Genomic DNA, 18,107 nt, shown 5'->3' with positions numbered 1-18,107 from the left:
AAAAGCCCCAAAAAGCCCCCCGTTCCTGGTGGAGATAAGCTGACATAATCAGGGCCGGGAGCAGCGAAAAACCGCAAGTGTACCTTTTGAACTTCGACCTCCTTTTCTCTGCCTTTCCCTTATCGTTCGGGACTATACATTCCTCCCGTCGATTGTAGCGACTGATTATATTCTCATCATGTCTCTTTTTCAAATCGCCTTTGACTATGCCGCCCCCTTCTTGTACGTGGCCCCCATTCGTCCCTAGCACTACGTAGTGCTAACACTGTATACAGCCTTATCAGCTCTCCCGTCACGTCCTATGCCGACCAGATTGTTAGCATTCATCGCACAAGAAGCTCGGCAGGCTTCTCATTGGACATTCCTTTGATCATGCTCATTTCGTCGATCCTGAAGTAAGATCCTGACGGCGCGTCAAAGTTCAGGGTACTCCAATGTTAACATGACTAGGATTTTCTATTGGTTTGGCGAATATTATTCAGGCACTTTGTTGACGCAAGCAATTGTCATGATCGTGGTGCAGGTTGCGCTCCTCAAGGTTGCACTCGATAATCGGCCTTCCGCGGGTGGGAGACACGGAATTGAACACACACCCTTCAGCGGTAGTCACTCTGATGGCTCGCCGTCAAGACCCTATGAGTTCTGGCAGTGGAGGGAGAACAAGCCGTAAGTTCCGGCGCCTGCAACAACAAGTGATCAACGCTAATTACCAACCAAAGATACTGGTTGTGTATAGCTTACTTCGTCGGAATCTTGACCTTCATCCACCTGACCCCGGTCGCGCAATCGGAATACTATATCAGCCTCCTTGGCTACATCGGACTCGCCACTGAAGCTACCCTCCCTATCCCTCAAATCCTTGCCAACCACCGATCCGGCTCGTGCAAGGGCTTCCGAGTCTCCGTTATTGCGGCATGGATTCTCGGTGATACCATGAAGATGAGCTACTTCTTCAACAGCACAGAGACCATCCCATGGGCGTTCAAACTCTGTGGCATATTCCAGTGCGTGTGCGACTTCTACCTGGGCTTCCAGTTCTATTTCTACACTCGAAACGCCCCCTCTCAAACTCCGTCCCACTCCCACTCAAACTCGCTCTCCTCCTCGTTCTCTAACCCGCTTTCACACTCACACTCCAACTCATTTTCCCATCCTCACCCTATTCCCCTCACCACTTACCATTCCCGTTCCAGCTCCCAACCCGCAGGCGAGTTCAAGGAGCAGAATGGTAGCTGGGATCATCACGAGAAGGATATTCGAATGAATTGAAAAGCCCGGGAGATGGATTAGATTCAATATTTTTGTAGATAACTAGCATTGGCCAACAGTATTATAGATCTGTAATTTGAATGAGATAATGTCAATACTATGTTCAAAATTATTTGCGCAGTTCTCCGATTACGCGTACGCGTGTCTGGTGAGGGGTTTGCCCCGCGTTGGAATTCTGCCATCTTCCCAAACCCCAAGAGCTGTTTATTCTTTGATTCAACGCAGTTAGGACTTATACAATGGCTGAAATTCCTACAATCCGCATTGGCTATGTGCCAGGTAAGCCCCTACAGCTTCGATAACAACCAGCTGCCCTGCGCAAGCTACATGTCTCGTCTCAAGCCTGCCTTCCTTCAGTTGAGACAAATATAGCTAACAATACCATTTAACTGCTAGAGCACTACTTAACCCCCCTCCATCTCGCCCTCCGTTCCCCAGCCATTTCCTCCCTCCCATTCAAACTCGCCCTAACCCCCTTCCCATCCGGCACGGGCCACATGATCACATCCCTCCGCAGCAACGAAATCGACCTCGCAATCGGTCTGACAGAAGGATGGGTCGCCGGCTTAGCCGGAAAGCAAGCAAGCCAGACCTCCGGAGGATACAAAGTCATCGGCCACTGGGTGGACAATCCTCTCCGCTGGGCGATAGTCACAGGCCGCAACCGGGGTGAAATAAACGGTGTATCAGATCTGAAAGACAAAAGGGTCGGCGTCAGCCGGCTGGGAAGGTAAGTTATCAACGTGCGATCACAGTACCTTGTTACCTTCCTAACATTGCTCAGCGGCTCTCATATTATGTCCTTCGTTCTTGCGCAACAACAAGGCTGGAAAGCCGACTCTTTGACAACAGTCCCTCTAGGACCTTTCGGCCCTTTACGGGACGGTGTATCCGGTCTCGACGAGTCAAAGCCTGAGCAGCCGGCGACCCCGTCGGCTGAGTTCTTCATGTGGGAGGAATTCACAACGAAGCCGTATTTCCATGCTACATCTGAGAAACCGAATCCGCCACTTAAGAAGATCGGCGAGATCTTTACGCCGTGGCCTTCGTGGATGATTGTTGCTTCTACAGCTGTGTTCCCTGATCCCGAGCAAGATCAGAGATTGGAAAGTCTTTTCAAGGCGTTTGATCAAGGAATCAGGGATTTTGAGTCTGATACGGAGCGCGTTGTAAGACTTTTGGGGACTGGTGAGCTTGGGTGCAATTATATTGAGGAGGATGCGAAGGAGTGGCTCAAGGATGTTAAGTTCACTAATGCTACTCGCGGTGTTGATGGTAAGATTATTGGTGGTGTTGTTGATGTGCTTAAGGTCGCTGGTGTTATTGACGAGGCTATGGGTAATGATGAGGCTATTCAGCGGGTTATCGGGATTAAGAGGTAGCTTACTACTTGATATGGGGTGAGAATACCAATATGAGGAATGGTATGCTCGTGATACTGATATTCTTGACGTGCACAATGTTATGCCCCCAATTATGTTGTTTATACAATGTACGCGACGATGGTACCCCTCCCATGTCTCTCTTTGACTGTCTCTGAAAGCAAGATCAAGCGTGAATAACAAGCTAATATTTGATCGCACAATTATTGATCCTGAGAAAAGACCACAATAAAAACTCGCAGCCAAGATACCTAATGATGGATCATAGTAACAAAGCCAGGGCAATGATATGAAAGACCAATTATAGCACTAGCTGCACCGAATCTTATTACAACGGCGAGCATTCCAACCTCCATCTACTCTATCCAAGTGCTCCACGCCAATCACGGAGGCCAGAACTTCACTTAGCAAGCTACTGCTGCGAAGACAACCTCTTCCTTCGACCATGGCTTCGGTCTTCATATTTCGGAATTGGGATAGAAGAAGAAGAGGAAGAATTTGGTCGGAAAAGGAGCGGAAATAGCGTCCGAGTCTCAGACTGTACAGGCCTGGCTTCAGCGGTTGATATCAGTTGCAGACTCCTCATCTACAACCCTCCTTCGTCCCATCTTCGACCACCCAGTACCTGCACGAAAACACCTTGTTATCCCCGGTATAACCCTTTCATACGCCTTGGTAACCCATGACAATACACACTTAATCACCTTAGCAAACATGTCCAACAAAACCTCCACATAAACATCCGGAGTGAGCTTCAATACCGCCGCCCAAGGAACACAAAACACCGCGAATCCAAGCGAGACACCCCACTGCCAACCAGAAAGCCTAGTCACACCAAATGCCTTGCCGCTGACAAAAATGATCAGTATCTGGCCGCCAACCATGACGAAGTTAATCACGATGAACCATTTGTTCTTGTGTATACCCTCGAAGATGTTGAATTTGTTGTCCAGCCGCCGACAGTTGAACTCGTTGAAGATCTGCATCCAGACAAATGTGTTGAAGATTATTGTGTTCAGCTCGAGCATCTCGACTTCGTCGGATTTATTGAAGTGGAAGAGCGAATGGCCGGCGAAGTAGAGTGTAAAACAAATGGCGAGTTTGTAAATTGACTGGCCGAGGATCATCTTCCACATTATCACAGTGAAGAGGGGGGCACTGCGGGGCGTTGGGGGGCGATTGAGGATGTCGGATGTCGGGGGATCGGTTGCCCTTCCTTGATTAGTTTCATACCATCGCATGTGAAGATGAGTAGGGCGTACAGAGCTAGTGCGGCGAATGTATCCATGATGAGATTCAGCCAAAGCAGCTGCACTGCTTTGAACACGCTCTCGTTCTTGCTGTTGTAGATCGCTGTCACAACTGTGAGAACGACGGCAGTAATATTGACCGTGATTTGGAACTGTCTAGTCAGCATTATCCTTATACTCCAATTATACGTGGAGGCTTGCCTGTAAAAACTTGGCCACAGCATCATTCACAGCCCTTCCCCACGCAACCGCTGTAACAATAGAGCTGAAGTTATCATCTAGAAGAATAATCGAGCTCGCCTCCCTAGCAACCTCAGTCCCACTTAGTCCCATCGAGAACCCTACGTCCGCAGCTTTCAGTGCCGGGCCGTCATTCGTCCCGTCCCCAGTCACGGCGACGATCTCCCCAATGCGCTTGAGATGTTTTACTAGAAGCTCCTTGTCATCCGGCGAGGACCGCGCAAGTACTTGTAATTTGGGGATGACAATGTCCAGCTCATTCTCTCTTAGATTCCGCAATTCAGTCCCCTCCATCGCGATGCCGTCATTTGTCTTAATACCGCATGCTTCGGCGATTGCGAGGGCTGTGTGTATGTTGTCGCCTGTCCTTGTCAATGCGTGCACGTCTATACTCTGTAAAAATTAAAGAACGAACCTGTAACCATTTTGACCTGAATTCCGGCTGCACGACATGTCTGAATTGCTCCGGGGACCTCGGGTCTTAGCGGGTCGTGAATCCCAAATGTTCCAATCCAGGTCAAGTCACGAAAGATCTCATCGAAGCTGGGTTGACGGTCCTGGGACACTGATGGCCAGGTGGGTAAATCTCTATACGCTAGTCCTATTGTTCGAAGCGAAGCTCGGGAATAGGCGTCTATCGTCTCTGATATCAAGCGATGGTCGTCGGGGGAGATCACGCATGCAGCTAAATCTTCCCCCTCTGGCCCTGGTGAGACCATGTGGGTGGAAGCAGTGAGAAGAATCTCCGGTGCGCCCTTGACAAGTAATCGATATCCTGATCGCTTTGATCTAGTATATACCACGGCCATGGTCTTGCGGGTCGAGTCGAATGGGTAGACCTGTTTGATGTGGTTGTTTGTCCGTACTTCAGACAAGTTCAATCCGAGATCCTGATGTGCGAACCGGAGAAGGGCGACCTCAGTCTTGTTTCCGATAAATTCCTTGGTCCCACTTTGCTGTTCTTCAAAAGCGGTTGTATTGAGTGCCAGACTGTGAAGCAGTAACTCTTCAAACGATGACGAGAATTTTTTCAGTGTTTCTGATATCGAGATAGGTAATGCAGTAGCGCTCAAATGGTATTCACCGAAAGGCTCACAGTGGTAGAAGAATCCCGAGGCCACAGACATTTTGTTTTGCGTCAAAGTCCCTGTTTTATCGGAGCATATCACTGTCGCGTTACCCATTGTCTCGCAGGCTCTTAATAGTCGAACAAGATTATTCTCTTTCAACATCCGGCCAGTCGCAAAAGCCAGTGCGAGCGTTACAGCAAGTGGCAGGCCCTCTAGTTATTGATCAATAACGGAAGCCACAAACATATAGAATATAAGAGGGTACCTACCAGGAATTGCTACTACAATCACAGTGACAGTAACAATCAAGATATCCATGAAGTGCTGTCCCTTAACAGCCGGCGTCTCTTCGCTCGCCGACATCTGTACCAGAAAACGGACAAACAGGACCAAGAATAACAACAATGCGGACCTTTATCATCAGAGACGTCAGTACTACTACTTCATTCATGTGGTCAAGGAGAGGAAGGCGATACCCAAGCCCAAACCACCCAATCCAACTCGCCAACCGCGCAAGCTTCACCTGCAGCGGTGTCGAATCTGTCTCGGTCCCTAGAGCGACCATGATTCGGCCATACGTTGAATGTGGACCGACGCTGGTAACCAGGTACGTCCCTATACCTTCGAGGACGTTGCTCCCGGATATGATAAAGGGGTCTATATCATGCTCTGACCCACTAGCTGCACGACTATCCCAAGCTTTGAACCCACTGCACTTCTCAACATGATCGGACTCGCCTGTGGCAAGGGACTCGTCACATTTGATCTCCTGGCTTGTGATAACAATTCCATCCGCAGGAGCCGCGTCGCCCGGTTCTAGACATACGACATCACCAACAGTGAGATCACTGATGCGCATCCGCATCTTCTTCCCGGAGCGGATAGCTTTAATCTCGCGGTCATGTTTCTAAGAGACAATGTTACTCGATTTACGTCGCGATCTTGGGTATGGTGGGATACGCACGCGCTTATTCAGGTTCCCAAACTGCCTCTGTTTCTGCCAATCATTCCCCGCTGTTACAGCAACCACAATAAGTATAGCAACGCAGACTGCCACGCCCTCGATCCAGTCCACCTGCGACTGGCCGGACACGGCTTCATATATACCCAGGGAAAGCGACACAATCGCAGCAATGGTAAGCAGGATAATGAGCTTGTCGTTGTACGCGTCCCAAAGAAGTTTAAGAAACGTCTTCTTTGGGGCTTGAGGGAGCACATTCGTACCGAAGACCCGGGATCGTTCTGCAAATAGAGATGCACTCTGAGCGCTCTCAGCTGGTGGAATTGAATATTGTGGTGAGGGTGACAGTGTCCCATTCGTCTGAGTGGACGCGACCTGTCTCGCTTCTTTTAAGGTTGTATACCGAGCTAGGATCTTTTCATCTGCCGATAACCCAGCGGTGAGATCTGTTTGGAGTCCATATTCTAGACCATGCAGCCCACCTAGCGCGTAAAAAGCGGCAAGGGACTTCGGGTTGAACAGTTTGTTTAGCTGGCCTGGGGAGAAGGCAAACTTGTTATCGGGAACGCGAAAGTCTGTTTCAAATCGGGGTTCTGGAGTGAGAGCATCAGACCAGAACTCGTCTTCGTCTTTAGCTGACATTGACGCTGTGTCGATGTAGATGTACAGGGTTTATGCAGGTAGTCGCCCATAGAGTTTATCCGCTTGCCTTTGATAAAGCAAAGAATTGACCTATTTATTTGATCATAGTACAACTTCTGTCTTGCCTACTTCATCAAGTTTCGGTAATCAGGATCGTGGCTGTGTCACATCCCGCATGACCTGGGCTTCAGAAACCACCCAATAACCAAATCCATCATAGCAGCGTTATTGGATGTGCCTAGAAAGCCAATAGTTGCCCCCGTCTGATCGAACAGGTCTTGCTATTCACTATGATATCATTTATCAGATTAGTTTTTGGATCTTTTGCACTGCCTCGCTCGGCATCCAACCGCTGGCGTTCCATGGTTCAAGTGACAGAGTGGGGCCGTGGGATTATCCTGGGAATTATGGTTAAACACACATCAATCATTCACTTCAAAAGATAGTTCACCTTGCCTGCAACCTCCACGATCAAAGGGCGAGGCGGGCCTGCCTCATTTGACCCTGCTCACGCAATATTTGTCTCCGGTTTTTGATAGTTGATCCAGGGACAAAAGCCATCGAGATTGATGTGATATGACCAACGGCTGATTAGGCACGAATCTGCAACTTTGGAAATAATTCCAGCACCATTTATACGGAGAAACCTGGTTAAAAATCAACTTGGATTTCATGATGTATATGTAGCCTCTTGTACGGACGTATTTCCTCGGAACTCAGAACAATTGAGCTTTCCTTGAATCACAACGATATCCCTGTCCTGTCGATAGCCTTCGCCTATTACCAGACGACAAATCGCATTTAAACTCTCCTTCCCTGCTGTATATAGGCGATTATCTAGAACGAGTGTATGTAAATACGCTTAGGTACGTAAAAGTTCTATAACAGAGTAACTAACAAGATATATTAAGGGCCGGAATTGTAGGTTAGCGTGACGAACTAAAGGCAAAAATGCCTTAACTCAAGCGTGATAGTGAGATCTAAGCGAGAAATCGGGCTAGGGTAAGGGAAAAGGTAGCGCAGACTACGCTAGAAGGCTTGAAGGGCTACCTAGGGCCGGCCGTTCGCGCTAGCGATAGTGTTTGAGATTGCCATGGTTCTCTTAAGGTAAGTCTAGAGCGCTATCTGCAGAAATAGCAGAGTGACAATAGTGACGGGGAGAGTTACCCCATTCAATGTAGTTGATTTTCTATTGGTTTGATGGATATGAAAGACACCAAGCAAAATGAAAACATCGCGATGATGATTGGCGACAGCTGATCATTTTATTGATGGTATTGCTGCCGTGGATGTTGTTGAGAGAAGGAAGTTCAAGTTACTTTTCCCTTCACAACGTTCCGGTGATTTACATGTTTCTTGATGGCTCATCTGATTTTGATTTTGATCTATCGCCCGGCTGACTGAGTCATGAATGATCACATCGCAAAAGCACAAATTTCAGGGATAGGCTGGAATGTATGCCGGAGGCACCAACAGTCAAATGCATGCGCTTCAGATGAGTTGAGATAGACGCAGACCGCGGTTTGTCATGCCAGTGCCGTTGGCATTCGAACCGAACATTTCAAAGGTGTTGGTAGCCCAATGAAGATCGTGGTTCGGCCATACATTATGCCCACAATTATGCAGGGAGTGTGGAAAGTCATCCAAACTCTTAACATCGCTAGAAACCGGAGTATCACTTGTAGGTCATTGGTTTAGGGAAATGTATTCCCTGCGATGAAACCAGTGGTTATCTTCGGGCTATGTCGCTAACAGTGTGAACCGACCCTGTTTAAACATTAGAAGAAGGCAATCAGGTAGGGTACAACAAAACTAACATTAGGCCTGTGATCGCTTTCCTGAAAGTTGAAGACCTCTCGTCGGGTGTCATCCCATATACTGTGGAATCCCGCTGGCAGCGGTTTGGTTCAGCCGATGAGGTAGTGCTAAGCACTCCCTCACTCCATAGATATTCTTTATTACTGGGTCAGTATCTGGCTTGCTTTTGGCCTGAATATGAGAAGGGGGTTTTACGTGTGATAAGCGGGTGCCTTGTGACGCGCCACCAACACGTCCTCCACTTTGGCACGAAGGCTTCGACCATGGCATTGTTGATCTCGACTCATGATTCTGGGTCATTTTGGAGATCCTTCCTCTAGGTACCCCTAACATTGATGTCCATCTTGTCCAAGATGGACACCAAAAGGTAGAAAGGAAAAGGATTAATGGGAGGTAGATATGAGAGAGGAAGATGGGGGGAAAGAGATTAAGAGAAGAAAGTGAAAGACAAGCAACTCACAGAAAAAGCCGCTAACCTATTTTAGGCAGAAAGACAAAAGTGGAAAGTGCGAGATATTCCATCAACGGCAAGCACGACCGATGCATATATAGACAACAATCCACGGGTCGCTATCCAGTCAACTAGACACACTACGATTTTCACCTAGAAGTGATGATAACTGTGACTGCGACTCTGTATATTGTAGACTCTAGGCCTCAGAAGAGGTAATGCTCCCTGTGATATTCATTACATCCAACTTCAACTATATGTCCATTACTCTACTAAGAATATAAGTTGAATCCGAAGCGAAGTGTATTGGTAGAATTGAACTCATGTGTCAATTACGCCTGAAAATATCTCACAAGAGATTTGGCTGTTTATTTGTTGAAGAGAAGCACTGCCCAGCCAATTCCTGTCACATAGCGGACAGGTCGATGCGTCACAGAATTATAAAAGCCGCTCACATGCTTTTTCACAGGTAGTTGGGAAATGCCATAACATCCCAAGCGGATGAAACCCACCAAGGGACGACACACAATGGACACCCTCGTACTATGATTTCCTCCGGCTCCTCAAACAGGTCCTTGAGGCCATCACCCAGGTCCTCCCCGTAGACATCATGGGATAGGTGTGTAGGAGCGAGCAGTGCTGATATGCAGTAACAAAGGAGGCGAAGTGGATTCTGTCGCAGCCAAGCAGATCATCGAATGCCCGGAACGGATGGTGTAGCATCAACTTGACACGGCGCGAAGTCCTCAGGCTGGTCGATGGAGTGATATATGAGATAGTACATCAACTCCCGCTCTTTCACCCCTCAGGATCCTCGAGTCTTATATGTGTCCCACCATTATATAGTAAGGAACGTATGAAAGTTAAAGCCCGCCAGAGTGTCCGGACGTTTGAGATATTCTATAGGTTGGAGATCCTAGTTCGGACATGAGACTTCCCTTCAACTGTTTCCTGGGCATGGAATAGCTGTCACTGCGCCGATGGATGCCGAAAATCTAATGCCATCATGAAACGACTAGCATGGGCAAAAGCAAAGGTATACGTTGATATATATAATGAAGAAGGATGATCTGGATGAGACAGGATATTTATACCCATGTAAAACAGCAAAGTCACGGGCAGATAGCAAACAAATATTTTAGTCTGGACTAGCAAACAGTGTAGCAAACTTCAGAGCTGTCATCCCAAATGTGCTTTGTCGCTTTCAAATGACAGCGAAACAGATCCTTTGCGACCAGCTTCCCTACCTAGTTGGGAGGGACCAACAAGGGCGGCTTTTACTAAGGAACGTCATGAATACGCTACAATATCTTCAAAGAGGAATTCAATTGAAGAGCTAATAGGCACCATCTAGGGACTTGGTGAGCAACCCTGTGTTGAGTCACTTGGCATTCCTTATAAGCGCCTGTACGCTCTTGAAAGCAAATTTTCATCCCTGAGCGACAGATGAGACTTTCACTCTTACGCTTACTAGTTTTTGTTTTTCTTTTCTCAAATTTACAGGTGTTTATATTGTTCTTGCTGGATAAATTGGGAATGCCCTCACGTATCATTTGACGCTAACCCAATTAGGTAATTCCGCACCCCATGTACAGATCGGGAAATATATAGTGACTTGCATTCTGCATGGGAAAAAAAACTTGTCACAAAATAGGCAGTTGAATAATATTGGACATGCTGAACAATGAAGTCTCCATGCACTAATCAACGGGTTCTAACATTGGATTGCTCAGATATATATCTTTAGAATTATCTGTCATTCGATGTTCTATATACTCGGTAAATATCACTTGCCATTCAAAATGAGTTTGAATAGTTCTTGACTTTCGTATGTTTGAAAAGAAACTTTGATTTTCTACCGAAATTCAAAGCCAAAGATGTCATACCGTTGTAAACGTCGCATCTTATATGGTCCGACAGAGTATAGTTCAACTGAATGATATGCTGCCACCGCCCCGATGACAAGGGATATGGCTCCTGACCGTAACAGCCTGACATAGGCTACAGATTCTATAACAATATACTCAAATTTTAATGTCCTTGAAATTGATTGTATAGCACACATGTTCATTCTTCGGTGCATTCTCGGACCTACCCCTAGTCCCCTGACAATAACACGGGAAATTCGGGAATGCAGACTAGGGAGCCGGAACTACACCACAACCCAATCAAAATAGTTACCCGGCAATATTAGCTACACACTATATCTATTTGGTATCAAGGAATGACTACTAAACTCTTGTGAGATTGATGGCGTGGACATGTGGATCATACCATGCGCCTAGAACCACCTGAATGGGGAACCCGGACATTGTTTTGGAAAATAACAAGGAAAAAAGTTCAGGGTATGCTATTTAATGATGGCAATGCTCATGATGAGCCCCATTGCTCTAACTTGTCATTGTCATTTATCCGTGGATGTCCCTATCCCTCGTCTAACCCCATCAGTTCATTTCTTTATACCTGATTATATACTCCGCGCAGATACTATACTGCGCTTTTCACCATGGGTCGCTATCAGGGTCTTATTGCTTGGTCTATTTGGCTGGCCTCGCTTGCAGGAGTAGAGGCCAAGCTGGACTTGAACTCGACTAGCAACATTGTTGTTTACTGGGGTATGTGTTCGCGCATTGCTTGGGCTAATAAATACTTACATGAGATACTATGAAGGTCAGAATTCGTTTAATGGAAAGGGAGATCAGGCACAGCAGCCGCTTGCATACTACTGCGACAGTGAGTGAACTATACACTGTCAATATTGTCGTTGGAACTAACAAGAGACTTTAGATAAGGACATTGATGTAGGAAGCAGATCGACAAAGCTTTCAAAATGATGGGCTAACAAAGTGGCGTAGGTGATACCAATGGCGTTCAATATGATGGTAAATGGCCCAGGAGGCGCTCCAGAGATTGATTTCGCTGTTACCAGCAAAGACTGCGAGGTCTTCCCAGGCACCCAGTTGAAAAACTGCCCTGCAATTGGGTAAGAATTCTTAATCCATATGCTAGGGACCAGGTAGATGGCTGACAATACCCAGCAAGGATATCAAGACATGCCAATCAAAGGGAAAGACGATTCTTCTTTCAATTGGTGGAGCGACCTACAGCGAGGGCGGCTTCAAGTCTGAACAAGAAGCCAAGAGCGGTGCGAAATTAATGTGGGAAACCTTTGGGCCCAAGCAGGAGGGTTCTAAAGCGCTTCGTCCTTTCGGTGACGCCGCCTTAGACGGCTTCGACTTCGATTTTGAGGCCAATGTCCAAAACATGGCCATCTTCGCCAACGAGCTGCGAGCACTGATGAAGGCAGACAAGAGCAAGCAGACGTTCTATTTGACAGCAGCACCACAATGCCCTTACCCCGACCAGGCAGATAAAGATATCCTCAACGGCCCTGTATACATTGACGCGATCTGGGTACAATTTTACAACAACTATTGCGGTGTCAACAGTTTCAACAAGGACATCTCAAGCAGCAAATACAACTTCGAAGAGTGGGACAACTGGGCTAAAACGGTGTCTGTCAACAAAAATGTAAAGGTCATGATCGGCGTGCCAGCATTCACGACAGCAGCTAGCACGGGATATATCCCGGCGTCCGAGTTGGCGAAGGTGATTGAATACACGAAGAAGTTTGAGAGTCTCGGGGGTGTTATGATGTGGGATGCCACGCAGGCATACGGCAACAATGGGTTTATCAAGGACGTGCGGAACAGCCTGGGCCCTGCGAATGATTCCGGTTCGTCGTCGCCCGATCCGGTGTCAACCTCGGCACCTACTTCTACGTCCACTGACTCAACGAAGACTTCATTATCTTCCAATGCACCCGTTTCCTCACACTCATCTTCCTCCTTCTCATCTGTTTCTGCTTCGCCCAAGGAGGATGAAGATATCAAGGAACACAACCCCGCCGGTCCGACCACCATTGGTACTGCCTTTATCACCACCATCACCGTCGAGAACGGGCACGTCGCTACAGCTACACCTGAGGCAACTGCGGCTCCCACCTCGAGTGAGGACGACCCGAATAAAAACCATCTTAGCACAATCATCGGCAACGACCTGCTTGGTTTGCTTGGTGGTATCCGTAAGGCGAACATAGTTGCTGGCAACGTCGCCCATTCTCTGATCGGCCTCCGGCATGCTCGGCGCAATCGTATCTGAGCGTGCCGTACCTGGACATGTGAGGCTCTCGGCCACACCCGACATCGTTGAAGAGTCTCATTCTATTTGGGAGTTTGTATGTTTCGACTACCATTGACGCACATGATTGGACTGTTGGGTGCATATAAAGAGCCATTACGATGGACTTGGCCTCGTTCCAGACATGGAACACTTTCATTGTCTATTTTGAACCTTCTTTCATTTTTCTTTGATTCGATTTCTTTCCCCAACTAATATTCTGTCTTTTCCTGTATATGATACCCTTTTTTTAATTCGCTCTTTTCGAATCTTGGAATATCAAAACATTTACATTGCTTCGTGCCTTTTCCAAGTAGTATCCTTTTGTAATTCAATTCATCAGGATACGCGGTTGGGTCGAGGAGTGTAGCTAATTCTAATGGTATCCGATGGCTTTCATCCATTATAAATGATTCGATTCGAAACACATAAACTAGAGGTATTGAGCGCTATTAGAATAATTGCAAGCAGATCCAACAAATTAGAGATTAACATAGATACCCTCGTGCTCTTGCTAGTTGCTCCCCGAGAACACGCATAGTAACGCTCATCACCATCAACAAGACTTAATTAGGCCAAGAACAGGACAGAAGCACAAACTTCGAGATCTAATGTTAGTTTACTGCGCACATCACACTTTCCATTTCACATCCCACCATTTTACTCGGCCTCCTCCTCTTCCTTGCTTGTAGCCAAGCAGAACCGGCCCTTCGGCGCGCCGCCTTCCTCGTACTCCACTGTAAGACGAGACAAGTGAGCAAGGAAATTCTCAATCTTGACCTCCCCCTTGTCGCGCTGGACGCGACCTAGGTTATCAAACCACTTGATCTTGTTCAAGATGAAGTATACTAGAGCGATGACAATCGACACACCAAGCGAATAACCCCAGATTCGCACAACGGTGACGATATCAGTCCAGCCATTCTTAGTCTCCACAAATTTGTCTGCAGGCTTGGTCTTCATGTTCTCGTTGGTAAACCAACCAAACAGACAGAAGATAGTAGCCAAAATATCAACGCCGAGGATGGCAGTCACTAGGTGAATAGAGGGCCATGTGTCGATGCCGCGAGTGACAAAAATTAGCCAATTCTCCGTGAGCGCCACTTCCAAAAACAGAACCTCTTGGATCGATCCCCAATTCTGGATAACACCCCCGGATTTCAGGAACATAGTGCCTCGGATAACCCACGTACCCAGGGCTAGTAGTATACCAAGAAGGCAGGAAATGAACCAAATTTTGGGGAGTTGCCATTCGACAGGTCGCAACTCGAAAGATGCATTGTCATACGCCACTGCAACGGTCGCGAGATCGGCGAACAATGCCAGGAAGACGATAAGCTCGACACGGATGCTTTCATTGAGGATGATCATCGAAGTCACGAGGTAGATCTCAAGGTGCAAGCAGAGTGCAATGCGGTACTGGATATATGACTTCATGCGATGGAAGATTTGACGTGCGACCTTAATAGAGTCAATGATGGTCGACAGCCCGGGCTCAAGGAAAACGATGTCCGATGCAGACTGAGCAGCTTCTGAGGCGCCTTCAACGGCAATACCACAATCGGCCTTTTTCAGAGATGGTGCGTCATTTACACCATCACCGGTCATAGCAGTCAAGTGGCCTCGTTCTTGTAGCATTTGCACGACTTGGTATTTGTGTTCTGGGAACACCTCGGCAAAGCCGTCGGCCTTTTCAACAAGATCACTAGCCATTGCACCGCTTAAACCGCCATGAATGAGCTTGTCTGAGTTATACACCTTGGTGCCTAAAGCCAACATCTTGCAGGTTTCTTTCGCAATGGCAATGGCATCACCGGTGAGCATCTTGACGCTGATACCGAGGTTCTGCGCTTCGCTAATGGTTTGAGCGGTGTCTTCTCGGGGTGGATCAAACATAGGCAGCATTCCAAGCAAGGCCCAATCTTCGCCTTCTTTTTGAACAGCAACGCCGAGAGAGCGGAAGCCTCGATGCGCAAATTCTTGGGCTTTGGCCTTATATAGGTCGGCGGTCTCCTTAGAACAGCTTGTTAATTGAAGGACGGCTTTCGGAGCGCCTTTAGTACAGGTATACCGAATGCCGTCACAGGTGGCGATGGTGACAATGCGTTTTGAAACAGGGTCAAAGGGGGTGAATTTTTCAGTTGACCAACCCCGTCGTAAAATCTCTCGTGCTCTTGGGTACTGTCTAAGCGTCAAGATTGTGACCTTGTCAATCGGATCGAGAGATTCGATATTATGCGAGGATGCAAGAGCAGCGACGGCGAACATCCAGTCAACGTCGACACCTTCAGCTACATACGGATCACGAATACTCAGTTTGTTTGCCGTTAGAGTACCGGTCTTATCGGAACATAGAATGTCAACACCCTACTTTATTGTTAGTCTTTGATGGCACAGTCCAAGTGGGCGCAGACTCACGGCTAGAGATTCAATGGCGGTCAGCTTTTGCACAATGGCTTTCTTTTTCGCCAGATAGGCGGCACCAACAGCCATGGTAGTAGTAGTGACAACGGGGAGACCGACGGGTACGCCAATGATCAACAAAGACAGGGTATAGTGAAGCAGAGTCTGTTGAGTGGGCGAAGCAATAGGAATATGACGGAAGAATCCACCAATCCACGCTGCGAGGATCCAGGCCATAACAAGAATCAAGAGAGAGGTTCCGATATTGTCCATGACAAGTTCGAAGTGACCAGCCCCTTTAGCAGCTTGGACCATAGTAGCAGTACGACCAACGAAAGAAGTCCTCGCACCCGTTTGAACGACTGCATAGGCCTTGCCGCGCTTGCACCCAGTCGTATAGAAGATCATATCTCCCATATAACGATCCACGGCTAGCGACTCGCCCGTGATGGCAGAGTGGTCACAAGCCAGAATAGGATAACCACGTCTGCGAGCCTTCTTTGCCTGATGTTCGTCGGCCTCCTTAGCTTTGCCATCGTCTTCGGCCTTTTCTTTATCGGTCTTCTTGGTCGGATCATCCTCTTCTTCAGAAGAGGACCCTCCACCGAGCATACCCTGCTCTTGAAGTTGGTTGAACTCTTCCCAGCCATGCTCATCCTTGACGTCACAGATAACCCTGCAGTCGGCAGGCACGACTTGGCCTTCACCCACAATGACCTAGATAATCCGTCAGAGTCTGATACAAATATTGGGCCCTACAAAAAAGCGACTTACTACATCGCCTGGAACCAACTCTCTAGCAAGACATTCTTGCTGAGTACTGTCACGAATAACCTGCGCCCGCAGAGCAATATCACCCTTGAGACTCGCAACGACATCGGCAGCTTGTTTCTCTTGATACCAGCCCACTGCCGCGTTCAGACACAGGATACCAATGATGACGCCGAAGTCAACCCAGTCCTCTAGACCAGCAGCAAGCAAAACAGCCAACTCCATTACTATGCTCGCGTTAGCGCGATAATCAGGAATGGGGGTTATATGTGCTTACCGTAGAGAATTGGGCCCTGGAAGTAAGAAAGGATCTTAGCAATGGGATTCTCCTTCTCGGATACCAACTCATTCCACCCAGAGCGACGACGACGGAGTGGAACTTCATCGCTAGAAAGTCCCTCTCGGACATCCGTCATAGTCCACTCATCGGGGAATTTGCCGGTCTCTGCCTCAACGCTTTTGACGCGGACCTTTCGCTTCATCCATGGGGCGTACCAGACTCGTTTCTCGGTGAGTTCGCCCCGATCTTCATCCATTGCATTAGGATCGCGGAATGTTGACACATACTTGACGAGTTTGCCATACTCGTCCAGACTGTTCCAGTCCCCGCTCAGGGATGCTCGCGAGATACGTGAGCTGCGGCGCCGAGCGTCGGCACGCTCGGCTTTTGGCTCGCCGGTCATGTTTGGCTGTCGAAGTCAGATAAAAGCTCTTTGACAATGATGGAACAGAAAGACACACATACCTGTCAAAGGGACAATATTATTAATTATTGATGATAATAAAACGAATGCAGGAATCGAAGGGATATAGAAACGAAGAACCAATGACACCAAAGGAAATAAGTATTTCCAATGTTGTATTTGTGCCTCGGAACCTGTAGGCGAAGAATCGAAGATGATTGCGGTTTTATCTGGAGCAGAGAAGAAAGAAGCTGCTAGCGTAACGAAAATTTCCCTTCTAAAGTAAACCATGCTGACGTCGAGCTAGGAAGCTCCCGGGAGAGACATTTAACATGTATGCTTAGTGTTTTGGTCTTCATACTCGGTACTTGGAGGAAGATGAAGCTGAGGAACCAGGTCTCGAGAGGGACGAGCCGCGGACCACCCGAAGAACTCCCTCTGGTTCTGATGCATACAACATTGGTTCAACCAATCTCGACGAGAGCAATAACACTTCGGTCGACGCTAAGGTCGTAAGAAGCTCATGGTCCAGGCAGGTACCCGAATTGACGAGCCAATAGGACGTTCACCCATGGATACGATAGATGTTCCCTTGGCAGGAGCCAGAGCAAACCTCACGACTGGGAAAGGGCGTCTGGCCGTGTGTCATATTGCCGTACAATCTTGCTTTGCAAAGTATTATAGATAAACCACGCGAAGACCGTCATCAACCAGTGTATCCCATTATTGGGCGTTCAATATCCGAAGGCTTGTTCAGTTATAATACCATGATGCCCGCCGAAATCCAGGAACCCGAAGCGAGAGTGAGAGCCACTGATACATGAACGAATCAGCTAGGCCCCTTTCTGCGTGTGGAGATCGGCTGTCCGGATGTCAATTGAATGGAGGTCTTCGACGTCATGCGCGTCCATTCCGCTGACAGCCGGGCGGCGGAATTAACATCCATTCGACGCCAGTTTCACAAATTGTCGGGATGGATTAAATGTTT

General features: G+C 47.8%; 5 protein-coding genes across 5 annotated transcripts; 3 read left to right on the top strand and 2 right to left on the bottom strand.

Moving 5' to 3' along the window:
- Positions 1-178: 178 nt before the first annotated feature.
- PGRI_055470 (PQ-loop repeat-containing protein) lies at positions 179-1,269 on the top strand (the record flags this gene model as incomplete). The annotated part of the gene is made up of 4 exons (XM_040793260.1): positions 179-222; positions 276-395; positions 451-666; positions 720-1,269. The coding sequence occupies 4 exons, from the start codon at positions 179-181 to the stop codon at positions 1,267-1,269; spliced, it is 930 nt and encodes a 309-aa protein (XP_040648115.1).
- A 239-nt stretch (positions 1,270-1,508) lies between these two features.
- On the top strand, positions 1,509-2,651 carry PGRI_055460 (uncharacterized protein; the record flags this gene model as incomplete). Its single annotated transcript, XM_040793259.1, has 3 exons — positions 1,509-1,548; positions 1,666-1,999; positions 2,054-2,651. 3 exons carry the CDS (start codon positions 1,509-1,511, stop codon positions 2,649-2,651), a joined length of 972 nt encoding a protein of 323 aa, XP_040648114.1.
- A 554-nt stretch (positions 2,652-3,205) lies between these two features.
- On the bottom strand, positions 3,206-6,814 carry pmcC (putative calcium transporting ATPase (Pmc1); the record flags this gene model as incomplete). Its single annotated transcript, XM_040793258.1, has 7 exons — positions 3,206-3,863; positions 3,914-4,053; positions 4,091-4,503; positions 4,557-5,423; positions 5,481-5,574; positions 5,624-6,118; positions 6,176-6,814. 7 exons carry the CDS (start codon positions 6,812-6,814, stop codon positions 3,206-3,208), a joined length of 3,306 nt encoding a protein of 1,101 aa, XP_040648113.1.
- Positions 6,815-11,589: 4,775 nt separating this feature from the next.
- PGRI_055440 (glycoside hydrolase family 18 protein) lies at positions 11,590-13,244 on the top strand (the record flags this gene model as incomplete). The annotated part of the gene is made up of 5 exons (XM_040793257.1): positions 11,590-11,698; positions 11,754-11,816; positions 11,871-11,884; positions 11,939-12,066; positions 12,122-13,244. 5 exons carry the CDS (start codon positions 11,590-11,592, stop codon positions 13,242-13,244), a joined length of 1,437 nt encoding a protein of 478 aa, XP_040648112.1.
- A 678-nt stretch (positions 13,245-13,922) lies between these two features.
- PGRI_055430 (putative plasma membrane H(+)ATPase) lies at positions 13,923-17,119 on the bottom strand (the record flags this gene model as incomplete). The annotated part of the gene is made up of 4 exons (XM_040793256.1): positions 13,923-15,629; positions 15,681-16,382; positions 16,440-16,663; positions 16,714-17,119. The coding sequence occupies 4 exons, from the start codon at positions 17,117-17,119 to the stop codon at positions 13,923-13,925; spliced, it is 3,039 nt and encodes a 1,012-aa protein (XP_040648111.1).
- Between the last annotated feature and the right edge of the window lie 988 nt (positions 17,120-18,107).

Source organism: Penicillium griseofulvum (assembly GCF_001561935.1).
Source record: "Penicillium griseofulvum strain PG3 chromosome Unknown contig_95, whole genome shotgun sequence".
NCBI lineage: Eukaryota > Fungi > Ascomycota > Eurotiomycetes > Eurotiales > Aspergillaceae > Penicillium > Penicillium griseofulvum.
This window is presented reverse-complemented; position numbering and strand designations above follow the sequence as displayed.